The sequence below is a fragment of the Puma concolor genome, unplaced genomic scaffold, assembly GCF_028749965.1.
Source record: "Puma concolor isolate L17-30 unplaced genomic scaffold, mPumCon1.1.hap2 unalloc_scaffold_5, whole genome shotgun sequence".
NCBI classification, from domain to species: domain Eukaryota; kingdom Metazoa; phylum Chordata; class Mammalia; order Carnivora; family Felidae; genus Puma; species Puma concolor.
Window position 1 is genome coordinate 480,049 of NW_028240258.1, and position 9,940 is coordinate 489,988.

The window sequence follows — 9,940 nt, forward strand, 5'->3', positions numbered from 1 at the left end:
CTGTGTGTCTCTTTCTCGCTGTCTCTCTCAGTGGACATTCTGTGTCTGGGTGCACGCTTCTTCAGAATTCTCGTTGGCGCCTGCCAAATGTGGAGGGAACTCGTCTGCTTTCGTGTGTACTAGTGACAGCAGGCACCGGGCTTTCTCAGAGACAGACACAGACAAGTTTGTAATTCTCGGTGAAGGGGGCCCCTAAGCGCCCTGCTTGGAGTCGTCCTCCTTTGAGTGGAAGGTTAGATTTCCGGACCGGAGGAAACTGCTAAATCCTACTACCCCATCTCCCTGGTGCTCTGTACGGAGATCAGTAGGGCACCAGTGGCAGATGGGGCTCTGGGGGTTGTTGTTTGCTCTGAATTGCAGTGCAGTGAGTTCTAGTGAGCTGCTTTCTTGCAAGGACACGGCGGTGGGGTGGGTCTAGGGTGGGTGTCACTGGTTCTGGGTGGGCACCCACCTTACCGCCGCCCTCAGCCTGATGGCCAAGGAGGAGAAACCGTGCGGACGGCCATGTGGCCCCGGTAGGCGCCACACCTAAGGACTTCTCCAGGCCTTGCCCCAGCTTCATGAAAAAGGGGCAAGGGGACGGAGCAGGCAGTGGCTCACGCTGTGGACGTTCCTGTGCTGAATGCTCTGCTGCCCGGAGTGGGGCCTCTGGGGAAGAGGTGTGCAAGGGAACACAGACACTGTGTGACACCGGGGACCTCGCGAGTCAGGCCTGGAAGGTGACAGCGCTGAAGAGAACATGCGGCAAAGCGGGGTCCACGCTGGCGGCTGGGCCCTTGCTCCAGAGCCCGGACCGGCCGCTGGCGCGCGCTAGCCGGCGGCCAACACCCCGTCTTGCTGTCTTGCAACCGATTGTTCCGCCAACCTGGCCAGCGGGCCTGCCCTGCCCTGGAACCACTTCGCCCCCAGGCCGCATGCGCACACCCTTCCCTGCCTCTGTCTCAGCCCCTCCTCCACAGCAGCCACAGCCAATGCGGAGTCGTCAAATCCCAGAGCCTGTGCGCCTGCGCCCCACTTGGGCGGGCTGCGGCGGGAGGCAGCAGGGAGCTGCAGGCCTTGCGGCCAAGGCTCCGTCCACCTGCTGCCATTTCCCTGTCCTTGTCCTGAGGCTGCCCTAGCTGCACTGGGGCCGGCCGGGGCCGAGCGTCATGGCCAGCGTGTCGCGGTCCGGAAAAAGCGGTGATTCCCGTCGACCCTGGGCCCTGATCGTCCTGGATGAGAAAGGTCGAGAGTCCCCGGCCCGCGGGAATGGAGGGGCGCTGGAGGGCGCGGGCTGGCCGCAGTCCCCAGGTTCAGGGGCGGCAAGCGCCCATCCTGTGCAGGAAGCCCAGGCCGGGTGTGAGATACAGGTGGCAAGCCCAGCGGAGGAATTGGTGGTGATACTGGATGACGGAATGGTGGCGGCTGAGGTGGTGATCGGGGTGGAGGAAGAGGACGGGGAGGCGACCGAGGAAGAGGTGGCTGGAGAGGAGAATTGTGAGGAAGCCAAGCCAGAAGCAGAGGACACGGCCGAGCAGGAGGAGGTGGAGGAGGAGAGACAGCAGCTGGAGGAGGTTCCGGAGCAAGAGGAGAAGCCCGAGGCAGATGCAGAGGCGGAGGAGGGGCCCCAGCTCTCACAGGAGCTGCAGCAGCAAGAGCCAGTGCTGCGTCCTGCCTCAGCCCAGGACCCGCTGGCAGCGCTGGAGCGTCTTCAGCTGGAGATCAGCGCTGGGAATGCCCAAGATTCCAGGGCCTTATGGCGGCTGAAGCGCAGGATTCTTCGGAGGCGCGTTTCTTACCTGGATCACAGAAGGGCCATCATCAAGCACATCCCTGGCTTCTGGGCCCAGGCGGTATCCTTCCTTGTGCTGGTGGGTGCTGGCGGGGGCTGTTGTGCAGGAGGGCTGGGCCCTGAGAGCAGGGTGCCTCAGGGCGATGGCCCCCAGGGAGGAGAGCTGGGCAGTGGTCCCTGGCCCTGGGTTGGTGTGGTCTGGGATCCAATGTAAGGCCTTGGACAGGGGCGGTTGTTGGGGATGGGGGGACTTGGGGACTTGGACCTGCTTCCTCTAGGTCTCCGCCAGCGTTGGCCTGCAGGCTGCTCTCAAACATGAAGGTAGCACAAAGCAGCCTTCACTCAGAGCAGATAGGGCACGGAAACGTTTCGCTGCCAAATGGGAGAGTTACACAGGCCGCACACCCACCTTCACATTCACACGTTTTCTAGCAGTTCCGTCAAAAGGCTGTGCACGTTTTCTAGCAGTTCCGTCAAAAGAGAGCATTTCAGACACACACTCATGGCCTTTAGTGGAACCCTGCCACCCCCCTGTTCCAGACAGTGGGACGACTCAGACCGACTCCGAGCGGGGTACAATGTGCCTCCACAGACCCTCTCATACACACACACACACACACACACACACACACACACACACACACACACACACAGGATTCTCTCCTGGTATCTCCACCCCTGCTTCCCTCTCTGTCCTCAGGCTCCGGCTGGGTCCCACCCATGTCTTTCTCTCCTGACTGGCTGTGTCACTGTGTCTACTTTCATTTCCCTCTTCTCCCCTCCTTGTCCGTGCTTCTCGATCTCTTTCTCCCTCCCACACCCTATGTTTGCATCGTAAGTGTGCAGTCGGTTTCTTGTAAGCCGTGTTATTCCTTCTGGACTCAGAAGGCCGGTGACAACATTGGTCTTCACAGGAATATGCCAAGACACCCAGCCGTGAGGAGGGGTCAGAGCACATGCCGACATCACAAGCTATGATGGGCTGCTGGCAACCCACACAGGTCAGGTATATGAAGGAACTGTGAGGAGTCCAGGCAGTGGAGTCTCTCCGTGCTGTGTGCAGACAGCGTGGGAGGTACGGGAAGCCAAGGGACAGCCCAGTGTCGAGGGTGTCTGATGCATTTGCAGAGGCTGAGGAGTGTGGGGGCTAGTGTTTCCTGGTCTTTCTGCACATGCCCTGATCTAGTCCCTTGCTCTTAGCCTGGGAGGGTTGGGGGGTGGGCTGTGTCTGTTTCCACAGCATCTGAAGGCACAGCTCCTTGACCCAGCACAGATTCTGAATCACCCCCAGTTGTCGGCCATGATCGGTGCCCAGGACAAAGACGTGCTCAGCTACCTGGTCGACTTGGAGGTCAGACCGGGGAGGCTGTAGCTGGGGGCCATCCCGTCGGGTGTGGGATTTGGGCAGGAGAGGGTGAGGCAAAGGTGCTCACCCTCACAGCCAGGCTAGGAGGTCAGGACCCCGAGGGAGGACACTTGCCCCCTCCTGTCCCATTGCTCACCGCAGGTGGAGGAAGTGGGCCATCCCAAGTACCGCTGCAGAGTGATGTTCTTCTTTGTGGAGAACCCGTACTTCCGGAACCCAGTGATCATTAAGGAGTATCAGCTTAGCTTTGCTGGTAGGGTGTGGGTCCCATGATGGTGCGGGGCAGGGGGCTGATGAGCATGCATCAGGGCCAGGAGGGAGGGGGAGGGGGAGGGGGAGGGGGAGGTGGGTGGGGAGGAGGCCATCAGGTTGTTCCTCAAAACCTCTCTTCCTGCAGGCTACAGGGCATCGCGTTCCACTCCAGTCCAGTGGTTCTGCGATTATGAACATGGAGCTCCCAGTCGCAGGCATGACCCCACCAGCCTTCACTTGTTCAACTGGCTGTGTGAGCACAGCTGCCCAGGGACAAACAGGATTGCCGAGGTGGGGCCCCTGAGGCCTTCGTCAGCAGTGGGGATGTGGGTGGCCCCCGGCCAGAGAGGAGAGTGGGCTATGCCCAATGTGGCGCCGGCCTGTGTCCCCTACCAGATCATCATCGAGGACCTGTGGCCCAATCCCCTGCAGTACTACCTGAGGGAGGAAGGGACCAGAAGACAGTGACCTGACGTGCGCACGTGTCGGTGAGAACGCCAGTATGCGGTGTGTTGACACGTGTGTTGTATGGGCAAGGGAGCGTGGGCCAGACATTGGCTTGGAAGTGGAAGGTCCGCCGAGACTGGGACCCAGGTAGCATGGGGAGCGGGTGGGAGGATGACAAGGGACCTGCAGGGACTCAGCTGCAAACACACAGTGGGTCTATGCCTGCAAACCAAACGCAGTTGTGCTGTGGGCTGGGGCTTTGCAGAGCAACTCGGGAGGAGCAATGCTTCTCCACCACAAATGCTCCCCGTGGATGTCCGCCCTCTCCCGGGCTTCCCCCTGCTCCTTCAGTCTGGATTTGCCTGCCAGTCTTTGGGACCGGAGCTGCCGTGTCCCCAGGCGCCACTGGGGTGAGAATCTTGCACTTCCTTCCATGTGCCCCACCACGCCATGTTCTCCCGCAACCTGACAGCCATTCTTAGAACTAGTCCAAGGCCATTGGGGGCTGGAAATGAATCCCTGGGTGAGAAAGCAAGAGGGATCACAAAAGGGCGAGGCACAAGTGTGAAACCATCTGGGATGTATTTGCAAATATCCCGTATCACTCTTGGTGTCTGTTGCGTGGGGGTGCGTGTGTGTGCGTGTACGCGAATGTGTCTGCGTGTGCCCATATGCGTCAGGGGCTCTGCATCTGTGTGGGCGTGAAAGGCACAGAACTTCTATGTTTGCCCATGCAGAAACAATGGAGGACGCGACCAGCGCTGGAAGACATGGGTGGATGCGTCTCCTATCTTCTACGAGCCCCGGAGACAATTGGGGAAGTGATCACATGTGGCAGCCTTGAAGAGTTGCCACGATGTGTATGTGGACACATACAGGAAGCTAAAAACCCTTCTGTTTCTGTGTGTGTGTGTGTGTGTGTGTGTGTGTGTGTGTGTGTGTGTGTGTGTTTATGGGGGACCCGAGGAGGAACGATGAGGAAGGGACCTGAGTGTGACCGTCCTAGCCGCTGCCAGGGTGATTCTGTGTGTGCAGGAGAGGTGCAGTACTGGTGTGGGGCAGGTGTTGCCATGTGCACAGAGGCCTGCCTTCCTGGGCAGGCAGAGTCTGGAAGGAGGAGGAGGAAGAGACAGACCTGTTACGTGGAGACTTGTTGTATAGGCCAGAGCCGAAAGGCAGGGAAGGGGATTGCAGAGCGGGACCAAATTGGTCCATTGGGTCCTGGCACAGTGTGGCCAGGACTTGGGGAGATTCAGCCAGGACCCTTGCTCCCAGAGGGGTGTCGTCTCCTTGGTGAGAGAGAATGCGGTGAGCAACGCCTCCAGTGAGGACAGAGTTAAGGCCCCGTGTCCCTGAGAACTCAGGAGTAGGCAGGCTTCTCAGAGTCGATGCCAGTATACCTTGCTGCTGCCTCCCACACCCGGGGTCCCTTTGACCCCGAGCCCTGTCCTGAGACACTGGCTGAGGATGGGAGATGTGTGAGGGGAAGAGGCAGGTGTGGGTTGTGGGCAGCAGCGAGGCTTATGAGTGGGATTTCATGGAGAGAGTACGCGCAAGGGCGGAGATCCAGCGTGAGAGTCTGCGAGTGTGTGTGGGCGTCTGTGGCAAACTGGGCCTGAGATCCGTGGTGGTGCTGGCACTGTGTGCGTGCATATGTTCGTGCGATTGCGTAGCCGTGTGTCACTGTGTGTGCGGGAGTGGGTGTGTAGGCCGCTGGCGAGACAAGGAGAGACACAGGGGTCTCTGTGGCTGAGGTGCTTATGTGGAACGGTCAGGTGCCAGAATACAAGAGAGCAGTCCCTTCCCTCCTGAGTCCTGATGGTAATCGCTGGGATGGGTGCAACTGTTGCTCTTCCAGGGGGCTCAAGTCAGGATGCAAAAGGGAAATTGGTGCAAGGTCAAGACGGGGACCGAGGGGAGGAAAGCCTGTGCCCAGTGGCCAGTGGACCCCTTGTGAGTGAGTGTGCTGGTGTGTGTGTTAGTGTGTGTCTATGTGAGAGTGGTGAGTGAGTGAGTGTGTGTGTGTGTGTGTGTGTGTGTGTGTGTGTGTGTTTGTGTGTGTGTTGAGTTGCCCTGGTGGGCCTACAGTAGCAAATACTGAGGGGCTACAAGGTTGTGCCCAGGCCTTGTGCACAGAGTGGCTAAGGAACCCAAGCTGTCAGGCTACGTTGTGTGCAGAGGGCGGAGGTAATGCGCTGGAGGGAGGCTTCCAGCAAGAATCTCTGCTCTAGGCAGACGTGCCATGTTTTGTCACCAGTCAGCTCTTCCTCAGGGCTCCTCTCTCTGCTTCCTGTGCACCAGGCCCAGGGAAAGGGAGGAGCTTGGACCCTAGACCTCAGGTGACTTGCGTCGCCCTGGAGTGCCGCAGCAGTGTGGTGTGTGGGGATCCGTGTGTGGATGGGCAGGTGAGCAGCCTGCCAGCTGCTCTCTTAGGGGACAGTTCGTTGCCAGCAACACCTCTCCCCGCAGCACAAGATCACCCCTGCCGCTGCAGCTGGGCTCGGGACATTTCAAGGAGTGTCCCAGAACTCTGTTCCCCTTGCATGTGAGTGGTGCCAGCATGAGCCTCTCGGTCCCTGTGCGGGCGACCCTGATTAGCCTCAGGCTTTGTCGACTCCAGGCCTCATGTAACATGGGGAACTGGGTTTCTTTCTCAGTGTCTCAGCAGTTGCATGTCGACGGAGGATGCTGTGGACATGGGAGTCGGGAATCCCCACCGTGCTCCCCCGCCTCGCCCCAAACCGCAGCGGGCAGCACGTGGCCCACTGTGTGTGCGCTTTGGGGAGTCTAAAGCCTCACAGCCCACCCCCCGTATTCTTCTCAGGTGGTGGAGGGTCAAGGGGGCCTAGGGAGGAACACTGGTCCCAGTCTGCTGCCGGCTGTGCCCACAGGTGTGTGTGCCCAGCTCCTTGACGCTGAAGCTGCAAGGCGTCCGCACTGCCCCCAAAGCCCCATCCCTAGCATTTGCGTGTGGGCCACATGGAAGTGAAGTCCCAGTGACCCTGCGGGATCACAGCGGGTGGTCTCATCTGTGCCTGGCTACCCGCCTACCTGCCTTCCCCACAGCCCTTTGCCCCCATACAGGGCTTTCGGTAAAGACGGGGCCACCGTCCAGCATGAGAGGAAAGGCTGGACTGTGTCTCAGTACCGCTGGTCATGTGTTGGCTGCTGCCAGCTTGACAGCATGGAGACCCCATGGCCCAATGGAGGAAGTCCGACCTGTCCTACAAGGAATTGGGGACGACTGTAGGGATGCATCAGGTCCCATGGAGTAACCTAGCTCTGACCTTATCTGCCTAGGGGGTGATCGAAGCGCCTTGGGGTCCCAGGCATGGCATGTGTGTCGGTGAGCTTCCTCCTGGATGGCGCTGTCGACACAGGGCTGGCTGGTCAGGGGTCGCATGTGAGGCCCGTTGGGGCCTGACCTCTAGATCCGATACTGCTATAGGTGTTGTTGAAAAGACAGAGCACGATACGATCGTCCCTTGGGTGTCGCTGCACCGGGGTCCCTGTCGCTGCTCCCAGGTTCCCACTACCAGGTTTCCCCGGGGGGCCTGGGAGGTTGCCAGGCTCCTTTTGCAGGGACACGATGGCTTGTGAGGGCCCATGCCCCAGGGTCCGGTGCTCATTGCGGATGGCTTGGGGGCAGTGCGAGAGCTTTTGCTCCCATTCTTAGAGGAGATTGTGGTGGTCTTAAGGGACAAAGATGTGCCTGGGGAAGAGTAGGATGACCAGAGGCAGCATTGGAGGAGGAGGAGGAGGACGAGGAGGAGGAGGAGTTGGAGGAAGAGGATTGGGAGGCGTTAGAGTAAGAGGAGAGGAGTGAATGATTGGGTGCAGGAGAGGGAACAAGTGGAGGAGGAGGATGTCCAGGATGAGGAGGAGCACGAGCCAAAGGAGGAGGAGCAGCTGGGGGAGTAATTTGAGGAGGACGAGAGTAGAGGGACGAGGATGAGGAGCAAAGGTAGAGCCAGGGTTGGAACAGAGTGAGCAGAAATGTAGGAGCAGAAGGAGGAAGAGACCGAGGAGGAAGAGGAGGAGCGGGAGGAGCTGGAGGAAGAGGATTGGGAGGGGTTAGAAGAAGAAGTGGAGGAGGAGGAGGGGGAGTGAATGACTGGGTACAGGAGAAGGACAAATGGAAGAGGATGATGCCCAGCACGAGGAAGACGAGGATCAGGCGCCAAAGGAGCAGGGCCAGCTGGAGGAGGGAGTTGAGGAGGACGAGAGCAGAGGGAAGAAGAGGAGGTCAAAAGTCAGAGGTAGGGCAGGAAGGGCAGTAGCAGGAGAGGACCTGGAGACGGAGGAAGATGCCTAGGAGGAAGAGTTGGAGGTGGAGGATCATGGAAGAAGAGGATTGGGAGGAGTTACAGGAGGAGGAGGAGGAAGAGTGAATGTTCGGGTGCAGGCGAGGGAAGAAGTGGAGGAGGAGGAGCAAGAGGAGGAGCACGAGTCGAGGAGCAGGAGCAGCTGGGGGAGGAAATTGAGGAGGACGTGAGCAGAGGGAAGAAGGAGGAGACAAGGTAGAGCCAGGGCTGGAAGAGCAGTAGCTGAAGAGGGGGAGCAGAAGGATGAAGAGGCTGAGGCTAAGACTTCCAATACTATGTTGAATGACAGTGGAGAGGGTGGACATTCCTGTCTCGTTCGTGACTTGAGCTGAGAGCTTTTGCTCATTGAGATGATAGTAAGGTCGGGTCGTCCATAGGTGGCTTTATGATCTCGATGTGTGCTCCTTCTATCCCTACTTTCTTGCGGGTTTTTACGACGAAAGGATGCTGTATTTTGTCAACCCTCTGTCTGCATCAATTGAGAGGATCCTGTGGTTCTCGTCCTTTCTTTTATTGATGTGATGAATCACATGAATTGTTTTGTGGATGTTGAACCAGCCCTGCCTCCCAGGTACAAATCCCACCGGGTCGTGGTGAATAGCATCTTAATGTATTGTTGGATCCGAGTGTCTAATATCTTGTTGAGGAGTTTGGCATCCATGTGCATCAGGGAAATTGGTCTATACTTCTCCTTTTTAGTGGGGTCTCTTTCTGGTTTTGGAATCAGGGTAACGCTGGCTTCATAGAAAGAGTTTGGAAGTTTTCCTTCCATTTCTATTTTGGGAACAGCTTCAAGAGAATAAGTGTTAACGCTTCCTGAAATGTTTGCTGGCACTCCCCTGGAAAGCCATCTGGCCCTGCAGTCTTCTTCCTTCGGCAGGTTTTTGATTAGTAATTTGATTTCTTTACTGGCTATGGGTCTGTTCCAATTTTCCTCTTCTTCCTCTTTCAGCTTTGGTAGTGTATATGTGTCTAGGAATTTGTCCATTTCTCCCAGATTGCCCATTTTATTGGCAAATAATTGCTCCTAATGTTCTCTTATTATTGTTTGCCTTTCTGCTGTGTTGCTTGTGATCTCTCCTCTTTCATTCTTCAGTTTATTTATTTGGGCCCTTTCCTTTTTCTTTTTCATCAGACTGATGACTGGCTTATCAATGTTGTTAATTCCTTCAAAGAAGCAGCTTCTGGGCTCATTGATCTGTTCTCCTATTTTGGTTTGTTTGTTTGTTTGAGGTTGTTTTTGTTTTTGTTTTGTTTGACTTTTGGTTTCCACAGCATTAATTTCCGCTCTTATCATTGTTACTTCCTGTCTTCTGAATGTTTTGCGTTTCATAGGGTGTTGTTTTCACAGCCTCTTAAGGCGTAAGGTGAGGTTGTGTCTCTGAGATCTTTCTTTCTCCTTTAGGAAGACCTGACTTGCTAGATAGGTCCTCTTATTACCGACTCTGGTGCGTCCCAGAGGTTTTGGGTTGTGGTGTTATCACTGACTTCCATATACGTTTTCATTGACTTGCATATACTTTTTATACCCTCTTTAAACCCTTGGTTAGCCCATTCATTCTTTAGTAGGATGTTCTTCAGTCTCCCAGTATTTGTTACCTTTCCAAGTTGTTTCTTGTAGTTGATTTCGAGTCTCGTAGTGTTGTGGTCTGAAAATTAGCACGGTGTGACCTCGATCTCTTTGAACTTCCTTAGGGTTGACTTTTTCCCCCAGGATATGATCTAGAGAGGAGAATATTCCATGAGCACTGGAGAAGAACGTATATTCTGCTGCTTTAT

The 9,940-nt window shown here is 56.7% G+C and overlaps 1 protein-coding gene across 1 annotated transcript; it reads left to right on the plus strand.

The window, feature by feature from the left end:
• The first annotated feature begins 1,148 nt into the window (after nt 1-1,148).
• LOC147571157 (testis-specific Y-encoded protein 2-like) lies at nt 1,149-3,143 on the plus strand. The gene is made up of 2 exons (XM_086696600.1): nt 1,149-1,832; nt 3,045-3,143. Exons 1-2 carry the CDS (start codon nt 1,149-1,151, stop codon nt 3,141-3,143), a joined length of 783 nt encoding a protein of 260 aa, XP_086552726.1.
• Nucleotides 3,144-9,940: the final 6,797 nt, after the last annotated feature.